The 23,507-nt window shown below is 30.1% G+C and overlaps 1 protein-coding gene across 1 annotated transcript; it reads left to right on the forward strand.

The window, feature by feature from the left end:
• The first annotated feature begins 4,933 nt into the window (after positions 1 to 4,933).
• Positions 4,934 to 6,049, forward strand: LOC11445593 (dof zinc finger protein DOF5.6). Its single transcript, XM_003593556.3, has one exon. It carries the CDS (start codon positions 4,940 to 4,942, stop codon positions 5,948 to 5,950), a length of 1,011 nt encoding a protein of 336 aa, XP_003593604.1. The 5' UTR covers positions 4,934 to 4,939; the 3' UTR covers positions 5,951 to 6,049.
• Positions 6,050 to 23,507: the final 17,458 nt, after the last annotated feature.

Genomic DNA, 23,507 nt, shown 5'->3' on the forward strand with positions numbered 1-23,507 from the left:
ACGCAATTTTTTCTGAATTAATTTAAAAATTAAAATTACTCTCCTATATTAAATTAAAAATTAATGAATAATATAATACTAATTACATCCTCTGGTCACTATTATAAGAAGGAAAAAAAAATCAATTTTTCTTATAAAAGTGGCCGGATGATGTATGTCTAAGTTATTAAAAATTAAAGGAAATGCTAACTTTTTTTTTTTTTACAAAAAAGGAAATGCTAACTTGTGCTCTTAAACCACAAGTTAATGAGTCAGAAGTAGAAATATTGTTGTAATTAATGCATTTGAATTTAATTTTTTTACTTTTAATTAACTAAATGCACAAAATTTAAGAAAAATATCTACTTTTGAGTTTTTTTTTTTGTGATGGCCGGGATTTTAATCCTGGACCTTGCATATATTATGCATTGTCCAAATCAACTTAACTAAGTTCACATGAACTACTTTTGAGTTGTTTAACATGTGTCCTAAAACACAAGTTAACATGTAGTACATTAATAATATAACGTTAAGGTACATGATTTAAATTCTACAAAGGACATTTAAATTAAATACCTATTAATGTAATCGTTATTAAAATAATTTATAATTCCTCAATTTTTTGAAAAAGAAAACGTTGCTAATTGATAATAGACCCCAATCTTAAAGGTTAATAAAAAATAACAACACTCCATAGTCCATACTCTTATACTAAAATTAATTATGTAACCAAAAAAAAAATTAATTATCTTCACGAGTTTAACTTAGTTGATAGGGACAATGCATAATATATGTAAGGTCTGGGGTTCAAACCCTGATCACCTAAAAAAATACTAAAATTAATTGTTAATGTATATTAATGTTTTCTTGACTAAACTAATAAGTGATGTATGAGGTCAATATTATAAACCAAATACATTAATTTTTTTTACAAGAAATACATTAATTATTTAATAAGCTTAAAAAATGACTTTTTACTTATTATAATAATTGAAGGGTGTATGTCTTATACTACCTCCGTCTTTAATTATAATACCCTTTTGTTATTTCCAATTACATTATTATTTTTTTGAATAACTACATTAATTATTTATGTACTGACATACCATTATTTATTTTACATATTTTTCTTCAATCAGCAATAAATACTTTGTTAAAAATATAAATCAACTCTCTCTCTTAAATGATATAATTATAAAAACAATAGTAATTGCAAACAAATTTAATACTAGTTGGGATGTCGTTGTTTCCTCTTGATGTATGTTTTTTCTCCTGGTTTAGGGTTTAGCGAGAGAAAAAAACAAATTTAATAATACAATCAACTTTCTTTAATTTTCGTGATTTTGTCAAAATAATCTTATAATTATGGATGGAGGTAGTATAAGTTATTAATGGTTCCTGATCTTATAATTATGTCACTGTTATTTGAAAAAGAAAAATTTACTAATTAATAATAGACCCCAAAGTTACGGTTTTTTTTAGATTACCCTCTCTTATTTAGAGGGTATTTTACCCTCTCATGATATCAACCAATATACATTGGCAACATTAAATGTCATAAATGAGTCAATTTTTTCTAAAAAAAGAATCAATTATAATCATAAGGTAACTTTTAATACTTTTAATTTTTATTTAATTATAGACATGATTACATTGAAGATCATTTATCTTATTTATTTGTTACATTTGGGTCCTTTATCTTTATTTTTTTCCGCTTAGGTCTTTTATCTCTTATAAAAGCACATATACATCCTTTTTCTCATATTTTTATTAAAAAAAATACAAAATTTTATTTTTTAAAATATCTTTTTATTAAAAATGAAACAAATCCAGAAATATGATGAAGATGTTCATCATCTTCATCTTCTTCCTTTGAATCTTCATCATCTTCATTGAATCAAAAAAATTTCTACACAAATATATCTCCAAATATCATGAATTAATGTTATATTCACCTCAAATATTCTTTTAAACACAAAAATCAAACCCCTATAGAAAAAGAGATTTAGTTTCATCACAAAAAAAAATAAAAAAAAATTAGTTATATAAATTGTCACGCTGTATATTATTATTATTTTCTAACTCAATATTCAAGTCCGACATAAAAATAACCCCAGCTTTGCACATCAATTTTGTTGTTTCCAAAATAATCTTAACTTTCGTAAAGCCTAACCCTTCCGCTAGTGACTAAGCCTCCACCATCCGCCTTGCAACATTTGTGAAATTAAAGTTTTGATTTTTGTGTTTAAAATAAGATTTGAAGTGAATATAACATTAATTCACGATATTTGGAGATATATTGTAGTAGATTTTTTTTTATTTAAAGAAGATGATGAAGATTCAAAGGAAGAAGATGAAGATGATGAACATCTTCATCATATTTTTGGATTTTTTTCAGTTTTAATAAAAATATATTTTTAAAAATAAAATTATGTATTTTTTAATAAAAAAAATGCGAAAAAAGATGTATATGTGCTTTTAAGAGAGATAAAGGACCTAAACAGGAAAAAATAAAGACAAAGGACCAAAGTGTTACAAATAAATCAGATAAAGGACCCATAATGTAATATTGCCTTAATTATATTTAGGTGTTCAATTTTAATTAATTTACACTACAGGACTGACTTAGAATAATTAAAATTTCACATCAAATTTCTTTCATCTGATTGTCCTTAAATTTATCAGTTATATTCATAAAATTTATTCCTACCATTTTGATTGTTCAATTTTGTCGTTCCCAACTGCCGCATTTTTCAATTTTCGTGAGAATCGTCATGATTTCAAATATCGTGAGAATTGCCGTTATTTTCAGTACAACGTTAGGTATGATGACTTGATTTTTCTTTTTGATTTGATTTTTCTTGGTTATGAGGTAGTTAATTATAACAATTGAGTAAATCATCCGTTGTACTTTGAGGGCTGCTAGCAGGTGTTGCCGCTGTGATGTTGTGGGAGTTTGCTACCATTTTTTTGGTTGCTGCTGAAATGGTTATGTGATGAGACTTTTGTTCTTTTATTTGGACTTAAAGGCTTTTGCTGATAGTGAGACAGGTCTATGCGTGTTAACAGATTTTATTAGGTTGGCTGCTTAAATAAAAAAAATAAGTCACGATACCTGACGCGGTTCTAGAAACAACGATAATTGGAAATTGCGGCAATTTGGAACGACAAAATTAAACAATCAAAATGGGAAGAAGAATGAAAAAGAAACAAAAATTGATCAATATGGAAGAATAAAGAAGAAGAAATTTGAAAGAAGGAGATGTTTTTGTTTTCACGTTCGGGGTTCTAGAATGGAAGAAATTTTATGAATGTAAATGATGAATTTAAGGACATTCAGATGAAAGAAATTTGATGTAAAATTTTATTTGTTATAAGTCTTGTAGTGTAAATTAATTAAGATTGAACACCTTAATATAAAAAAAAATTAAATCATTTGTTGTTTAAAAAAAAAATTAAATAAAAATTAAAAGTATTAAAAGTTACCTTATGATTAAGATTAACTCTCCTTCAAAAAAAATAATTATTAAGATTAACTCTTTTATTTTTAGAAAAAATCTACTCATTTATTTGACATTTAATGTTACTTATGTATATTACATTTTGATTGGTTGATATCATGAGAGGGTAAATTACCCTCTAAACAAGAGAGTGTAATGTAGGCCTCACCCAAAGTTAAAGGTTAAGAAATTTATAATATTAAATTAATAAAAAAAACATTCCACTTTATTATACTAAAACTAATTGTTAACATTACTAATGTCTTGATTCATCTAAAAAAAAATAGAATACTAATGTTTTTTTTTTTGAATAAATGTAATACTAATGTTTTCTTGACTGAATTAAAAAAGAACAAAATATTCTCCTGTATTAAATTAAAAATTAATGAAAGACAAAACATATATAAATACCATGAATTATGATCAATTATGATAAAGAGATAAAAAAAAAAAAAAAAAAAAAAAGAGGGAGAATGAAACAATTTATTCTTTCTCTTTCTTTTTCCTTGCTTTATCATAATTCAATACAAGAGTAAATAAAATTACATTTAAATTAAATATTTAATTATTAATAATTTACATAACTCGGAAAAAACAATTTTAATTAGAGCTCTTTAAAAAAAGCACAATTATAGCCGTTTGATATAATAGGGTCCCATTTCTTTGACTAGTGCCACCTCATTGTGGTCCTTACCCTACTCTACAATGTTTTCCTGTACAATTCTCTTCTCACCTTTTTCTCTTCTTTGGTTGAAATCCTGGTCAACACAACTGAAACTGATAGGGAAAATTTTCATTCATGTATGTGGAACTATAATCTCAAGTGTTGTTTTTGTTTCTTCTCTTTTTTTCTTTGTTTCCTTATAAGAGTTTCCAAAAAATCTCAGTAATTCATAATTTTTTCCTCCCCAGTCAAATATTCCAAATATGAAACCATTCACATTTTTGGATGCTTGTTGATCATCTTTTTTTCTCCATTCCTTTAAATTAATTAATCCATCCAAAAACATTTAATGTAGAATAATTAAGATTTCCCCAAAAAAAAAAAAATCAATTAAGATTTTTCATGTGTTGAACATATTGAAAATAATACCAATATTGATGTAGATATATATATTCTCATAATTTCATAGATGGAAAAAATTAAATCCTTAGTTGATTTTATTTTATTAAAAATTTGGGTAGGTTCATTCATGCAAAGGGTAAAAGATCGCCGTTGTTTTGGTCAAGGTAGATTTTCATATTAATTTTGCAGAGACAAGTAGAACAATTTCTTAATTCAGACTCAAAAAAATCCGAAAAAATCAAACTTTTCAAACACTTTTCCCTTAATGGTTGCATCGTAAGAAAAACCAGAAACCAACCAATAGCAGTAGCAACCGGTTTTTGTTTTCTTATTTTTGATTATAAATATGGCACGTCTCTGTTTAGAAAACGCACACTCAAATAAAAACTGAGAGATGGAGCAAGAAAGTGGAGATGGTGGAAGAAGAGGTGAGATGAGTAAGCTTGTTCAAGCTCATCCTCAACCTCAGAAGTGTCCTAGGTGTGATTCATTCAACACCAAGTTCTGCTATTACAACAACTATAGCCTATCTCAGCCTCGTTTCTTCTGCAAAACATGCAGAAGGTACTGGACTCAAGGTGGAACATTGAGAAATGTTCCTATTGGTGGTGGTTGTCGTAAGGGAAAGAAATCCAAAACTCCATCATCCTCAACACCATCAAGTAATTCTTCTCTGTCTCAGCCAACACTGCCACAATCAACCGATCAGTTGACCATGGCTGCTATGGCTAAAAACTCTTCTTCTGTTTTTGCTTCATTTTCCTCTGCTGCTTCTTTTTATCAAGGAGGTGTTGTTGGTTACATGTCGCCTTTTGCTGCATTTAATCATTCTTTAAATTCAAATCCATCAGCACACTCTGCATCACACACTTTTGAACAGTCTCAGAATCTTGGTGTTGGAGTTGGTCTTGGTCTTGGTTCTTCTTCAAATTTGAGCCTTTTACAAGGTTTCAATGTTGCTGCTGCTGCTCTTGTAAGCTCATCACAAGGACAAAATCGTCCACCTCCGCAACAATTCTTTCAACTAGGTGGTAATGGATCAGGACCAATGTTTACCTCTCAACCACGAGGTTTGAATTTGATTCCTCCATCTACCATGGTTAATGCTACTACTTCTGTTGCTACTGTTTCTACTGCTTATAATGAAAATTGGCCTCAAAGCTTCATCAATAGTGGTAACAACAGAGCCTCTGATCAATCTTTATGGAGTACTATCAGCACCACTTCAATTAATGGTGTTGGTGCTGGTGCTGGTGGTAGCCGTGGTGATGTTGGTGTTGGTGGTAGCCGTGGTGCTGGTGCTGGTGCTGGTGGTAATGGTAGTGTTGGTGCTGGGGCTAGTGGATCTGCTTCTTTGGCTCTAAATCAATGGCATGATCTGTCAGAGTTCAATCCTCCTCAGTGATCTTATTCATGTTGTTGCTGCACCTAGAAAATCCAAAGATAGAAAGCATAGCTCTGAGAAATTAATCTATCTTGTTTCGTTTTTTTGAATAAAAGGTCTAAGTAGAATATATATATATATATATATATATAATATATGTGTGTGTGTGTTTTATATTATATATTGGGTATGTTGGTCTGCTTGATTGTGCAAACATTGAACCCTAGAGTATTTTTCTTTTCGGTTTATTATTACCATTAAAGATAAATTGCACAAAGGAGTTCTGAGTTGAGTAAGGTTGTTTTGAAATATTACATATATATAATGATATTATTATATTTACAATTATATTATCAAGTGAAGTATTGTGACGAATTGGTTTTCTATAAAGGAGTTATTGTGCGAAAAGAAAAGTTAAATTATAGATTAATAAACGAGAATTAAGTTGAATTATTTTAATTTCAATGCATGCATGAAAAGGGAGTGATGTCTTTGTTGAATGAATTGATGGAATGGTTCCATACTGAGATGAGAAAATGGATGACTTAACATATTCTCTTTTAAATTCTATAGTAATTTGTTTTATTTGCAACTGTATTTTTTGTTATGTATTGGTGCACAATTTATTTTATTGACTTGGTAAAGTCTAATCAACAATTAATTCAGTTAAGATTCAAATTTATAATTTTTTGAATGATTCATTGTTAGTGGGAGCTCGTTATCGCTTAATCTCAATCACTTAATTTACTAGCTTGCTTTATTACTATCATGCAATATGTGCATGGTTGCTATGTTATTTTATGTGTAAATAGACAATTATTCTTTGTAAGTTTCGTCAATTATTCCCTGATATTAACAAAACTTCAATTATCCCTCTAAAATTGTACAATGTTAATAAATTTACCCCCTCTGTCAAAATATTCTTTTAGCCAACATAACGTTTTGCAAATACCCCCTGAAGTTTTGCACTTATGTGCAAAATGCCCCACAAACTTAATTTTTTTTTTCTTTCTATATGTCATTACTTTAGCTTCTTATCTCTGTTTCAATAATTGTTTGTTGTATGAAATGTTTCAAGAAGCTGCCATGGAGCAGCTCGTGAAGCAGTAAGATGCTTCTAAAAAAAATAGTAAATATAGCTTCATAATATACACAACAGAGGTGGGTGTTTCAATGAGAAATGCATTTGGTGCAATAACTGCATGATATAACATTAACTGTGATATGCTATAAGGAAAATAAAGCATAAATATAGGAAGAAAAAAGAACTTAGCAATAGCCTTTGTTCCTTACTATTTAGTGGTGTGTGTGTATAAATATATGTGACAGGACGATTCAAAAAAGAGGTACTAAGACGTGACTTATATCTGTTTCTCTCATTATCTCACCATAAACTAACCCTAACCCACTCTAGTGTGTCTCTGTTTTTCCTTCCTTTATTTATGCATTACATGCATTTATTTCCACTTAAATTGTTTGTAAGTATGAAGATAGAAATGAGCAAGCTTACCCAAACCATCGAGTTAAACTAAACTATGTGATAAGGAGAAGATGATCTAGTTCATAAAATATTCATAATGTTTAATAGATACCAACGCATACAACTGACACTACTGTGACCTTCTATCTGCTTTGCGATTGAGCGGAGTTATAGATTTGTTTTATGTGTCTCTTTGTTATACAACCTTAACAAAAGATTTTTTTCCTAAAGATAAACTAAAAACTATTTTATTTCTTCAAAGACCGACCACTTTTCAAAATCAACCATCTATCATTGAATATATGTATATATTAAAGTAAGGTTATTTGTAACAATATATAAAGTTGAGGCAATTTCTACCGTACACTCGATAATTTTGAGTGTACCGGTACATCCGTGTATTTAAATGAATACTTTAATGATTTATTTTCTTTAGAAAAAAATATTTTCTATCATTTATAATTATAATAATTATATTTTATTTTTCAAAAGTGTCGGCAAAGCAAAATTTAAATTTTTTAATTTTTATTACTCATAATAGTGAATATTGATTATTTTTTTCAATAAAATGTTAAAAAATTTAGTATAATTCTTATAAAAAATGAAATGATGTTTTTTCTTATGGGATAATATTTTCTAAAATATAAAAGTCGATAAATATCTCTTTATCACGTAAAAATTATCGTTAACTTATAGATTTATGAAATAGGTGTACTGGTACACCTTAATTGAAGGGTGTACCGTAGAAACTGGATTGATTCAAGTTCTTTTTTTTTGGTTGCATTTCTTTTTTTTTTCTTTTCCTTATCCCTTTATTTTGCTTTCTTTTTCTTGTTTTTTCGATTTCCTGGATTAAAGGTTTTCTCCCCATTTTTGTGTATCTTTCATCGTTGAGAAGGCTTTGGTTTATGTCCCCTTTCTCTTTTTGTTATTATTTTCTTTTTATTATATAGTCACCAAAATCGTTGAGAAGGCCAAAATCGTTTATGTCCCCTTTGGATAATATTTTCATCGTTGAGAAGGCCATTAGGCTTTGGTTCATCGTTGGTAATAGTCACCAAAATTAATCAATTAACCTCGGTTAAACTCATAATCTTCTTGAATTTGTGGGTTTAATGGTCAATTAAAACTAAATCGATTTTTAATTATAAGAAAATGAGGAGTTTATGGCTTAAAAATCGATAAACAGTTTTTTATTTTATTTTTTTAATTTAAAAGAAAAAATATGTACTTCACATCTACTACTGATATATTGAATTTAATGGCCTTCAAAGTTCAGTAATTATCTTAAGTTAAATCTTCATAACTTTGTGTCAAAAATCTTCATCAATTCGCTGTTAAATAATATAAAAAAAAACAATGTATTATGACATAAGTATAAGAAAATAGTTTATTCTCCTCTTTTTAATTTTTTTTAATCTGAATAATTTGCATATAAAATAAAAAAAAATATAATAGAAACACCATTCATGTTGGTATTTTGATAATAGTCACAGGTTTTCAAAAACTTTATCATATCAAAATTATCATATCAATATAAAAAATTTACTTTCTTATATATAAACAGATACAATCTCTGCAACTAGTGTGGTGCAGATATTTTACGGGGTTTTGTATATAAGATAAATTTTATCAAATAAAAGCATTACATTAATGTTGATATTTTGAAAATAGTAATGAGTTTTCAAAAAATTTATCATATGGACCTTCTCATATCAATATATAAAAATTTGCTCCCATATATATAAGCAAATAAAATCAAGAGCGAGCTCGGTTTAAGTATTTTACAGACTTTTGCATATAAAAGAAAAAAAATATTAAACATTACATTAATGCTAATAAATTTCATTTAATATCTTTAAATACTCCATTTGATCATTTTTATAAGAAACAACTAACTTTTTATATTACATTACATAACTGATGTATCAGATATATATGATAGACCATATACATCAATTAATCAACGAACCTAAAAAAATAATTTTTTATTATAAAAAGGACGAGAGAGAGAGTATTTCACAATATTACCAATGTAATTGGTTTTTATATAATTAACGAAATGTTACGCGATCAGTGTGAATGCACATATCTTTTACGAGTTATAATTAAAGAAATTCACATTTGACATCCTCTTATATGAGTCCAAACTCCACCTTATGATTCATTTTCGATAAAATATCTCAAAAAAATTAGATATATTACTTTGATCTTATCCACTAAATATATCATTTAATTTTTTAAATAATGTCTAATTTTTTTAAACAAAATAGAGTTTGACTCATTAGAAATAATTTTGGAATAAATATCTCAAAAAATTAGATATACTACTTTGATCTTATCCACTAAATATATCTTTTAATTTTTTAAATAATTTCTAATATTTTTTGGTAGAAATAATGAATGTCTAGTTTTTTTAGACAAAATAGAGTTTGACTCAATAGAAATAATTAATGTTTAAGGATGCGTTTGATTTGCTAAAAAATAAAGGACATGACAAAACAATTCTAGTTGTCCAGTGTTTGATTTGTAAAACTGTTTCAGGTATATGACAAACTGGAGGCAAGAAACAGGACAAAAACTCACATGTTTGTCCCTCACCAAACCACAACACAACTTTTTGTTCCACGTACAAGTTGTCTAAAATACCAAAATAGCATTTTGCTCCCCAAAAATCGTATAAAACAAAATATTATTCAATGCCATAAAAATTTATCCTATGTTGTTCTGCCTTGTGTTGTGTTGTTCTGTCTTATACTGTTCTATCAAGTATTTACTGTTTTGCAAATCAAACACACCCTAAATTAATTTTAATATTTTGAAAACTCATGACTAATAATTTTGGAATACAAATCTCAAAATACTATACTACTTTGATCTTATCCATTAATTATATCATTTAATTTTTTAAAATATTTTTTAATATTTTTTGGTAGAAATAACTAATGTCTAGTTTTTTTTAGACAAAATAGAGTTTGACTCAATGGAAATATTTAATGTCTAAGTTAATTTTAATATTTTGAAAGCTCATGACTACTTTCAAAATATCAACACTAAGTAGTGCTTCTATTAAATAATGTTTTATTTTATATACAAAACACCGTTTAATGTTTGCAGTGCTACCGTTGTAGATTTTATGTACTTATATATACGGAAAAAAATTATAAACATATATGAGAAAAAGTCGATATGGTAAAATATTGGTAACTCATGACTATTTTCAAAATATAAACATCAATGTAGTGTTTTTATTTTTTCAAAATATAAACATCAATGTAGTGTTTCTATTTTTTCAAAATATAAACATCAATGTAGTGTTTCTATTTTTTCAAAATATAAACTTTTTTTTAGGTAAACCGAGAGAGAGGGCAGACATCAAGGAGAAGCAACGACATCCCAACTAGGTTGGCACCCCGATGAACTCTCATCCTATACCGTCAATCTCAAATTTTATTAAAAAAAGGGGGGAAAATACAAGGGGGGACTAGGCCAAAACCCTCAAAAAACAGAAAACCAACAAAAACAGACAAAAGAGAAGAATATCCAAAATAACAGCCACCTACGGCAATCTAAACCGAGTTAAACCACACCGATCCGCATAAAAATCCTGCTGAAAATCTGATACGTCAATAGAGATGCATTGACCAGAGACAAAATTTACAATAGCATTCTCCTCATCTCCCCAAAGAGCCCATAAGTTTGGTAACAAATGTCCTTTATCATTTAGACAACTCTTAGTAACTCCAATACCATGCCAATACCAAGAAGGAACATGCGAGAAACTAATCATAGGTTCAGCCAAGAAAATAAAACAAGTTTATGAGATACATAAAGATTCTTCAAGGAAACTTTGGTGTCCGAGTTGCCAAAACCACTGACATTCCAATACATAACTATCATTGGTCAGATGTAGAATTATCACCCGTAGAGCGGGTTTTGTAGGGCTTACCAATAATGGTCTTTTTAAGGTGCTGCTTCAGCTTCCTTGTTAACACATGAATAAAAGGGACTTCCACAACATTTTGATCATACTCCTTAACTTTGCGCCATAATTCCAGGTCATGTTGAATTCTAGCGCTACTATGAATCTCTGTAACAACCGGTAGTGCTGCACCATCCTGAATGCTAATTTCATGTTCAACGTCACCATCAAGAGACCCATCAGAAGCCTCATGGGAAGCTACATGAGGATCAATGGGGCGGCCAACAGGTGATGTGTTGCGAGAACCAGAATGTTCAACCTCTTGCTCAACAAAATCATCATTAGATTAGATGGTCAAAATTTCTGAAATGGGTGACTAAAATTGCACAATTAGAAAGGGAACAAATCGTGGTTTGGTCAAAATAGTGGGACTAAAACTGCATTTAAGCCAATAATATTTCAAGTAGTTATCTTACTTGCAAGTGTCTACATCTGCATGTGTTTTACATACAATTCCTAAAAATGTTGTCGTTTTATGTATTGAGTTCCTAAACTGGAACGTGCTTCTAAAGAAATGATAGGAACTTCATCCACAAGAAACAGGCTACCAGTTAAACCTGCATCTGGAGATACAACAAGGTTGGCAAAACCACAAGAACATGAAACAAACCCACATTCCAGTCACAACACAAGTTACTGATGATCAAGAAATATTATTTGAAACATGCATGGTATCTAAGGCATCACAATTGTTGTCTTTGCCACACAATCTGCAGAGCCTAGTAATTGAGGGATGTGAATCATTGGTTGTCCATCCAGATGATTTGCTAGATGGATTACCCATTCTTAAGGAATTTAAATTGATCAACTGTCCTTCTCTTAGATCCATTCCTTGACTACACTTCACATATGTAAGTGCAGAATGTGAATCTACTTCCCAAAAACATCATCACTCTGCGCATCAGCAAATTGAAGAGTCTCAAAAAGCTGGATGACAAGGGGTTTCAACAGCTGAATGCTCTTCGTACACTTGTTGCGACGTGCTGCAGTGCTTGCCTGAACAGGGGCTTCCTTCCACTCTAAATCAACTCTATATCAAGGAATGCCCATTTTTTATTCCAAGACTTGATCGGCCCAAGACAGGAAAGTACTGGCGCAAGGTGGCTCATATCCAACATATCGAAATTGATGACCGAAGAGTTCGGGAATATAGTTATAGATATGGATGACCAAAAAGCTTGATGTTTGGATTTCGTGACTCTAAATTTATTTTCTCTACATAGCTTTGTAGGATAGATAATATTTGCTTCACTTTTTTTACCTTTAACTTTACTATTTTTGTTCATTTCCAAAGCATAGAAGAAAACCCTTATCATTTACTATATGACAAGCATGGACTATGTATCTAACATTTTTTTTTTTTGCATGTCATGTATATAAGTTATGTGTTCATTATGTTAGAAAAGGGCCACATTATTGAAAGCCATAAAATTAACATACTAGAGAAATTGTAATGAGGAGGCGCCTTTGTTAATAAAACAATAGCACTGGTGTGCTGCAAAGGCAAAAGTATATATTAGAAAATAATCAGTACATGTGTAATTTGGTTCTAACCTGTTGTTAGTTAGCAACTCTATCTAGAAAATAATAATCGGGCTTCTGCTTAAGCTTGGTTCTGTATCTGGTTTTTTGGTCTTCAATTTGGTAAAGAGAAAGAAAGAATGATTTTTTTGTGACTGGAAATTGATTTTGAAATGTTGTATTTCTCAATTCCCGCGAATATTTGAAAGGTAAAGCTTGTGCATTTTCTTCATTTCATTTGAATCTGTTTAGATTCAGTTTAGCTCCCATTAGTTTATCTTTTGTTGTTTTCACGTAGATTGTGCAGTATGCATGGCAAATACCATTTCCTTCCTTTGTTGTTTAAAAAAATAATCTCTCTCCTTAACTGAAGAGTAGGTGGAATGAAACTTAACCTTGCCCTTTTTTTTAAATTAAAATTCTGTTGTACTGTCAATGGCTCAATGCAATAGGTCTACGTTCAAAATTTCATTCGATGTTTATCAAGTTTAGAATTAGCTTTATTCTTTAGTCATTTATTTAAATCTCAGTTTGATATATATATTTTCGTTGCATAAAAATATTTATTTAATTTACTAAGTTTGATGTATGCATTACAAGAATCTTAGCAGTTGAGACATCATGTATCACAAGAAGCTCCAGTTTTATACATTATTTCTCACGTAGTGTGTATATACGACAGTGTTGATAAATAGCAGAAATAGTGGTGTTATACCATAATTGATATTGCATACAGGATTTTGTGGCACCTGCTGAAACCACAATGTGGTCTTGAGATGCAAGTTGTGCTATAACGTTGATACTGCTATATTTGTAGTTACATGCACGTGGACTATAAAAAAAAAAAAAAAAAAAAAAAAAAACTTGACTCTCACAACAAATGTTTCTTGTTACACCTCCCACTCATGTGTGTACTCAATTTTGAAACTAATTTTTAAATCAACGCTGCATGTGTCATGATCTTTTTTTTTTTTTACTTCTAATATAATGTAGCTGCTTCCTGTGAGGGATTTTATGTAAATAAGGAAAGTTGATGTTGGTTTCACTACTTACTTAAGTTGCATGTGATCTTTAAAGTTAAGTTCCTAATCAAAGTTAGCAGCTTGGCTTTCATCCATTTGTCAGTTAAAAAAGTCAAACTAAAGGATAGAAAAGGGTAACGGAATCAGATATTGTTGTTCTTGGTGTTCGAGGAGGAATCAGAACAAAATCATTTTGAATCATATATAAATACAAAGTGGAAAATGAAATATTATAAAAAAAACTATAAAGCGAAATAATAATGGTTTTTACTCAATTGAACTAATCAAAAGAGAAATGTATGCACTTCCACATGATGATAGAGGATTAGTTCTTTTGAGTCCTGCCGGGGATGGCTATGTTATTGTTGTTTAGGAAGTTGTTCTATGAGGACATATATATATATATGAATCGTTCACATCATAAACCAACAAGTTTGTTTCCTTGTCTCTCACTATCTCTAGATCATGAACACTTCTACATTAGACGTGTCTTGCTGTTTGACACACGTTGGGTCCGACACTTATACGGCATGTGTCAGATAAGTGTTTAATTTTTTTTAATTGCATCAACACACATTGACACTTCTATAGAAGTGAAAGATGTGCCAAAGTGCTGATAATCAATGAATGCGTATGTTAAAGAGATTAAATCTGATAGCTTTTTTAGCTTTTCCATATTGTAGATGTATGAATGAAGGTGAAAAATTGACTTATTTTGGTTAAGAACTTTTTGTGATGAACCATGTTCATATTTTATTTATTTAATTAATATATATATATATATATATATATATATATATATATATATATATATATATAGGTGTGTGTGTGTGTGTTTGTGTGTTGATGTCAATGTCATATAATTTTAAAATTAATACTGTCGACAAGTATATGTTAGATTATTAAGTACCGCATCATAGTCTGTTATGAAGCATGAACTCCGACATGTGATAATTTTAAAAATATTGAATACCGATACATACATAGTTATTTATTTATTAATAATAATAATAATTAAATAAGATATGAACATTGTCTATAAAAATATAATATAAATTGAGCCATGGTACACTGCAAACAAAAGTTCTTATTTTAACCTCGTGATATCTATCTATCATACAAAAAAGTAAAAAATGATGTTATTAAATTTAATGCCTTCAACTCTTTTATTGATTATTACTATTTCAACATATCATTAAATAATAAAATATTTTAACAATAAATCTTGATTATAATTAGTCTTTTTAAAAAAAAATTAAAAGTCAATACAATGATACAAAATCTTTTAAAAATGTTAGGACTTTTTGTTGTTGTTTTTGAAATAGTCTTTCAAAATCTCTACCATATTCTTTTGATATACTTTGACATGGAAAAGTTATTGAGTTTGCGACTTTTATCAGCTTCTATTTAGTATGTTAAAATTTGTTACAGTTTAATTTTCACAATATTTTGATTTAGTCGATCTTCCTTAATTCAAATTTTTTTTTCTTCGCAAACTTGACAATTGTTAAATTCTGAATTTGATTTCTCTTACATTTCTGAATCATCTTTAGATGGTTATTCTTGTTTTGTTCACAGTTAAGTAAGAATTGGTTAATAGATAGTTACTGGGTACAACTGAGAGATAGATAAATTAGTTCATGTTTACATCTAGCGTTTACATTACGCGTTTACATTACTGCAAAAGAAAGAAAAAGTAAAAATAAGTTGTTCTGATAATTGGATCATTTCTGCAGGTTGGCCACAATGTAGTTGGTTGGAAAGGATATTTGACATGAGTTCAGGTACGCTCGATTTAGTCCATCGAGTATCTTGGATGCAAGACATGTGGTAGAAGGAAAAATTCGAAGACTGAGATTTGAAATTAAAAAGTATTTGTTCAATAGAAAAAGAAAAATCATTATCATCATTGTTTTTCTCAATTTTGATTACCAATCAAATCTTTATATTTCGGTTCCTGATTTTTGTTCGGTTTAGATCTGAATTTTGTCAAAAAAATGTTTGAACCAATGAAAACTTTGGTTCGGTTTTTACTGTTTTTCAAAAAAGAAACCGAACTAAAGTAGTCGGTTTGGATCGGTTCGGTTGATCGGTTTGTTCGAAAATACAATTAAAAAAATTCATATTTTCACAAATTTGTAGTTTATGTATACAACATACTCAAATATTTTATGGAAATTTGTTTTCTATGTTCACTGTTTTTCAAACTACTTTGTGTAACTAACATGAAAAAACTAACAAGATATGGAGGATCCCTACGGCGATGAGGAACGATAGGTTAGGTGTGGCCGACAACTAATGTTCTTTTTAAGTAGAAACGATATAAAGTGTGAGTGATATGATGAGATAAGATTATGATAGGAGAAAGTGAATAAAATTAAAGAGTATTTTATATTGGACTTTAATATAAATGAGTGTGTGTGAGGGGTGATAATAGCGAGTGAAGTTAGCATCGGTTCGGTTCATCGGTTCTTTAGATCTCAAAATTAAAAATTAAGAACCAAACCAAACTAGATCGGTTTAGTTTGGTTCGGTTCGGTTTTGAACCAAACCAAACAAAGTCGAATGCTTTTTCGGTTTGATTCAGTTTGAATTTTAGGTTTCATTGGTTTTGTTCCAACCAGTTACATCCCTACCGGATCCCTGTTTCATTTCCAATTCCTTTTACCGCAGTAGTTACACTACCATCATCATCAATGGATTGAATTGAATTTGATTTCAATTCTTTATAAATCTTGCTACATAATTCACAAATCATTGAACAAATGAGTTTTTTTCCAGTGATGATTTTGTACTGTATACAGGAGTTTGTGACAATGATGAATTGGTTTGTGAGAGCGGTGGTGAAACGGTGATTAGAGGAAGAGGGCGTCGATGTGATTAAAGAAAATGGGCGACAATTGGGTGGAGATTGAAGGTGACAGCGATTGGTCCTTTTATTTGAATTGTTTTTTTTTTAAGGATTTTATTTGAATTGTTAAAAGTTGATTTTTGCCTTTGATTTGTCTAATTGTCTTGTTGAAATTAATTGTTCAACAATTCCCTTGTAATCAACATAGGGTATTATAGTTGTAATTGTTCATCTAGTCGGCTTCTTAATATTTGTACCAGTCAAACAAAGTTGAATATAGACCAATCAATTTGATATAATTGTTGTTATGTTTTTGATATCATAGCCAAAATTCAGTAATGCAAACACCAAATTGACAATAGCAAAGGCAGTTAAGTTCAGCACAAAGGTGGTATATCCGTCACTCACCCCCCAAAAACTATAACATCACCAACATTACCCTCCATTAAGAGGAGTTGTAGGTCGAGGGAACCGGGTTTCATGGATTAGGCACGAAGAGACACACACAAGAAGAGCTTTATATGTTCCTTTAAAAAAAGCGGTTTAAACATTTTATTTATTTGTTTGAGGATCTAATGTAGAACACGATGGAGAAGAATTTTGTTTTTTATTGTTCTCTAACGGCAAGCTAACAGTGTTAACAATCTTTTTTTTTCTTTTTTTTAAAGTTAAATAAGAATTTATTAAGATAGCAATGAGTCATAACCAGCACAAGGAGTGCTAAGTTAGGAGTCTTACAGTAGCAACAAACAAATGATGATGGAAAACCCCCAATGAAAACCCATACACCTGTGAAAATAAAGAAAAATTCAAAAATCTATAATAAACGCCTCCTAACAAAGGGCTATCTCCGAAATCAATAAATAGAAACATCAAAACATAGCTAACACCACGATCAACGAAACAACATAAACAAAATCCTCAAGCATCGTCACAACTGCCACAAAAACAACTTCTACCACCCACATTCCGCTGCTCGCACACAATCCTTGAAAACCAACTTAAAAACCTACACCACAACCAACAACCTTTGAAAAACAGCCGGGAAAAAAACCCCAAACACCACCATTAGCTCTCCTGAGCACCTTCACCAAAAACACACCTCATAAACAACCGCAAAAGCCAACCAAAAATCCTTGTACCACCAAAACACCACCACAAAAATCAACACCATTACCACCACCGTCACCAAAACTACTATTTACCACCACAAAAATCACCATTAACCCTCACCTAAAAGCAACACCAGCCACCACGCGCAGCACCGTCCAAAACCACCACAAGCATCACCACCAAAAACCACCACGAGCCCCGCCACAAATGACCCAAAATCAGCACCACCAAGAAAACCACCGTGAAGTACCACAAACCAACACAACCAAACATCCATCAAAACCATATAAGTTCATAAGCGAACTTAGATATGATCCATCACCACCTATGTTGCGAGCAAACATAACATCCACCACAACCAAGAGTGTTAACAATCTATCTCAAATTGATCGAACGAAAGCAATAACCATGCGTGAAATTTACAGTTAAAAAACATAGCACAAGCTTCAGCCGTTGTAGCGTTATTGTAGCCATTGACAATCCAAGTAACTGCCCGTAGTGGCGTTGCCAGGACCCTGGATCAGGGGGGTTCAAACTTTTGATCCTTAATTAATAATTGTAATAATAATTTATATATAAACAATATATATTCTAAAAATTATATTGTATTAAAAAAATTACATACATACTCTACAATCATGCTTTACGCGGTTTTATGTTTTGAATTCATTGAATAATCAATTTATCATAATATTGGTGAATACATCTCGTACAATGTAAAGCACATGAAATATTAATTAGGGTTATGTTTGGAAAAAAAAAATGCATCTAGAAAATTGAAAGAGATGTTATATTTAGGGACAAATTATTTTTTTCGATGGGTGCTTACAATTAGGGACGGATGTAGTATTATGCAATTTTGTCTTCAGAATCTTCCTATTTGATTATGCAATTTAGTTTTCACAATCTTAATAGCAAAAATGATTGTTCAACATTTGTTGTGGCAACAAATAAAATCATTGCTAATTTCAAAAGTTGATAGACTAATAACATATAAACAATTCGCCTTTAAGTTTCAACTAAATTCTTTTTAAAGATCACTTATTCTTGTCAAATATGCAAATTTAACACTCATATGTACACATATCAATGATGTAAGTCGTAAGTTTATTAACAAAGCATTGTCAAGTTGGACAAAATTTACTTGGATAAAACATTGCAAATTCAATCTGGTATGACTTGTCAAAAGCAAATAACAAGTTGGTTTGAAAACAAGCCATACAAATGAACAACTAACAATTTGCATGGTTAAAACGATTTTGAAGTTCTTAAAGATGCATGTTTACACAATATAAGATAATTCAATGATACTGTATTGATTAAATGGTTTATTGAAAATATAATTATATCATTACAGTAAACTAGTCGATTTAAATTGACATCAAGGAGAATTGAATCCGAAATCTTAAAGAGAAACACACTTCAACGTCTCAAGTTAATATATTACCAAATTAATTTAAGTGGGTTTAAAAAAACATCATGAATTATAAAAGCAATATACATAATATAAATAACCAAAATCTTGTAAAAAAATAATTAAAATCACGTTTTTTTAGCAAGAAAAAAAAACAAAAGTTTGATTTTATATATTATAATTCTCGTATACTCTAAACCAATCTGATAAAAACTTAGAAAGTTGGTACACAAGTTTGGTTTTATTGGTTAGCATGTACAACAATAGGCTTCACTTCACAAACAAAAGCAAACATAGGTGCAACACTTAATTTTCAAGGGATTCAATAACACAAAAGTATAATATGGTTGGTGAGATTTTTATATTTTGAGGGGTTCATGTGAATCCCCTGACCTCAACGTGGCTCCGTCACGGGCTGCCCGGTCACATAACTCTCTCTTTTCCTCCTCTCCAAACTCTCAAACAAAGCCTGACAATTTTCTCTATTTGTCTTTAGTCAGGTTTTCGTCACAATTTGCTTTGTAGTATCTACTTGGAGGTTTTCTCCATTTTATTATGTGCCGTTGGTCTATGATGTTACTCATATTTTTTTTGTTTTGCGAGGTTACCCATTTTTCCTAAAAAATGTGTTTGTTTCTGACATACAAGATTCTATTTAAAACTTTTCGATCATGTTCGATCGATAAAATTAATATCCACTGTAATATATATATATAGTAAAGTAGATGATACAACAACAATGATAATAATAAGATCATCACTTGTATATCAAGGTAGCCATGTTCGTCACACTTTATAAAAACCTTTGAATCCAAGTGACCATATATAAAAGATCAGTGAACGTAGGAGAGAGGAGTATCTTTTCCATTTCTTCCTCACACTTTACACCTTTGATTATGTCCATATACGACCGTCTAAATAACAGTCTTTACTTAAAGCTGTTAGTGACACATGCATGGAGGAACAATCCACTGTCTGGCTTTATCACAACATTAATTTATACGTGTGTGTGGTACTTCTGTTTTTCTCACATTGCTTTTGTGAGAGAATGTATCGTTAACAACATAGCATAAACAAGGAGAGGTGGACCTCGTGATATCAAGTTAGTATGACTTGGAATCGTCGTTATTAATCTACACAAGTGTGTTACTTGATGAACCATGTCGTATATTGGGTGATTCATAATCTTGCCGTTCACATTGATTAGTCCATGAGCAAGTATTGTAATCCTGGATCGATAAATATAATTCGGAAGAGAAATGATATTTCTAGTTATTTTTGACAATTTTTAGATGATTATTTTTCATATTTTCTGTGTTCGTATTCTTTCTCTATTACTTTTGTCTCAAAAGAGGAAGAAATATATCACTCTAAAAATTATCATAAAATAATTGTACAAATATCATTACTCAATTTAGAAAATTAGATTTAATTTTATAGAAATTTTTAAATATGAGATAAAGTATTGTAGTGTACAAGAGTAAAGTTACTCTACATTTAAAAAATAAATAAAACCAATAATTCATCAAACCAATTATGTCATTTATTTATATAACCAAGCAATTGAATTTTGTTGGTTAATGAACTTCATTAATGATGAATTATTTAGGAAAATTTGAGTTTGATTTTTGGGTGGATTATGAATTAGACTTTACTTACCTGGTCAAACTTCAGATTATCAAATCATTTTTTTTTCCTCTATAATCGAAAGGTTAACACAAAATATATTCATTTTAGCGTACCCTTTTTTCCTGAAAATCGAAAGGTTAACACAAACAGAAATGATAACGTAACACAAAATATGTGACACATATACAACACCATACATGTTTTATTTTATTTAAATTTATTTGTATTTTTAAATTTTTTATTTTAATTTTAAAAATATATTTTTTATTTTTAAAAAAAGTTTATTAAATAATTAAACTAAAATAATTACCACGTGGCTGCCAAATGTACAAACTTACACAGTCAGTGAATGCCACGTAGGAATAAATGTGTCAAATCATCAATAAAGTGGGGCCAAGGACTATTTTAAAAAACAAAAAAAAAATTGCAAGAATGGATTTCAAAAAAAAAATTACCAGAAATCAAAATCCAAACTCGCCATATTTGCAAGGAGCAAAAGCATATTTTAGCCTTAATTCAAAGGTTAAAAATACTTATAAATTAATTGATATGTTTTGATTTATTGATAATCCAAAATATAAGCGAAAATTTCAGGAAAAAATAAGGTTAGATCTAGTCTAGAAGCTATTTTAACTATTGAGAGAACCTATTGGTTGGAGGCGAGTGAGAGGTAATAGAATAATGCACATGTGTGTATGTATTGTTCTAATTTTTTTATTTTTTTTTAAAGAATGTATTGTTCTATTTTATGAGCCTATCTACTGCTTTAAGCTAGCATTTTGCAAGGAGTAATATGGTTTGGATTAAAGGGAGGGTCCAATAGATCATATTACATTAGACCAATTGCAATCACATAAAATTTAACATTACATGTTTACCAAAAATCTACAAAAATTTTGTATATAGGTTCTCTCACTTTTTTTAGATATTAACATTAATTAACATCTAACGTGAAACTTTTAACTCATACTTTTCACGATAAATCAAATACCTTACGTTCTTTGATTTCTTACCGTTAATTAAAGAAAGCACCAAACTACATAAAGCTGGCAATAGGATCATTATGTATTATCAAAGTGATTATTTTATGAATACAGGAAAAGGATTTTTTTCATCCTTTGAATTTAGAATCATAAAGTATTTTTAGAATGCTACCTGTTTTGGGCAAAAGTTATGGTGCATAAGTCCTTCCCTTATGCACCCTGCATAAGCTCTTTTCAACCTTCAGATTGGTTTTACACGTGTAATAATCTCGGCTCACACTCTCCTTCACATCTCATACTCTCATTTTCCTCTTCTCACCTCGCCGATCGCTGCTCGCCGCTTCTTTGCCGCCGCTCGCCTCTCAATCTCTACCGCCGCTCGCCGCTCGCCTCTCAATCTCTACCGCCGCTCGCCGCTCGCCGCTCGCCTCTCATTCTCTACCGCTCGCTCAACTCCGATTAACCTTCAGGTTTCGCGTTTGTGATGTTTTTCAGTGTTGGATCGGTTTTCAATTTCGCATTTTTGGTGATTTATGAACCATTCCCTGTTCCTGTGATTGAATTTATTGAATTTCTTAATAAATTCAATAGATTGTATTTGTTGAATTTATTGAATTTCTTAATAAATTCAATAGATTGTATTCCCTGTTACCTGTTCCTGTGATTTTTATTGAATTTGTTGTGTGTTTTTCTGTTTCAACCACACAAAAGATTAGCTATTATGAGTTTTGGTTTTGTACTCGAAAACCATTTAGTACATCTAATGGTTTTGGAGTACAACTCACAGAAATCATTTTAACAGTAAATTTAGCTTCAGTTGTAGTTTCAATTTATCATATGTAAATGAACAATTTAGCTTCAATTTATCATATCTAATGGTTTTTTGTTCTTAATAGTGTTATTGTTGTTTTCATGGATTTGATATCAACTTCATCTAAGAGTGGACAATTGACTGTTGAAACTTCATCATCACTGATTCATGCTGATAGTTCACCGACTCATGCTGATAGTTCTCAATGTTACTCCCCTAGCAATAAAGAATCATGGAAGTCTTTAGTCTTTCAATCTATTAAAGAGATTGAAGATTTTTATGGTAATTATGCGTATAACACTGGATTCTCTATTAGGTGTATGTTGAAGTCGAAGATCAATTCACAAAATAAGAAATCAGATAAGGTACATTATATGCGTTATGTTTGTAACAAACAAGGTTTCAAGAAGGGGAGTCTGCTTAATCCTAACAACAGGTCAACATCAGACAGTCCAGTGGTTATTGAGTTTGTGAAAGTGAAAGAAAAACCTGATGAAAGGGTTGGTTGTAAAGCTGGAATATTTTTGAAGCTGGATGAAGTTTTGAATGTCTATAGGATATATAGATGGGATGTGGATCACTGTCATCCATTACATAAACCAGAGCATTTGTGGTACCTAAGATCATTTCGAGAAGTAAATGAAGTTCAAGGACAACTTGCTTTAATAAATTCTAAAGCTGGAATGTCGATGAGAACGTCTTATGAAGTTATGGGTCAAGGAGTTGGAGGCACGGAGAATCTTCCTTTTCGGTTTTCGGACTTAAAGAACTA

Source organism: Medicago truncatula, chromosome 2, assembly GCF_003473485.1.
Source record: "Medicago truncatula cultivar Jemalong A17 chromosome 2, MtrunA17r5.0-ANR, whole genome shotgun sequence".
NCBI lineage: Eukaryota > Viridiplantae > Streptophyta > Magnoliopsida > Fabales > Fabaceae > Medicago > Medicago truncatula.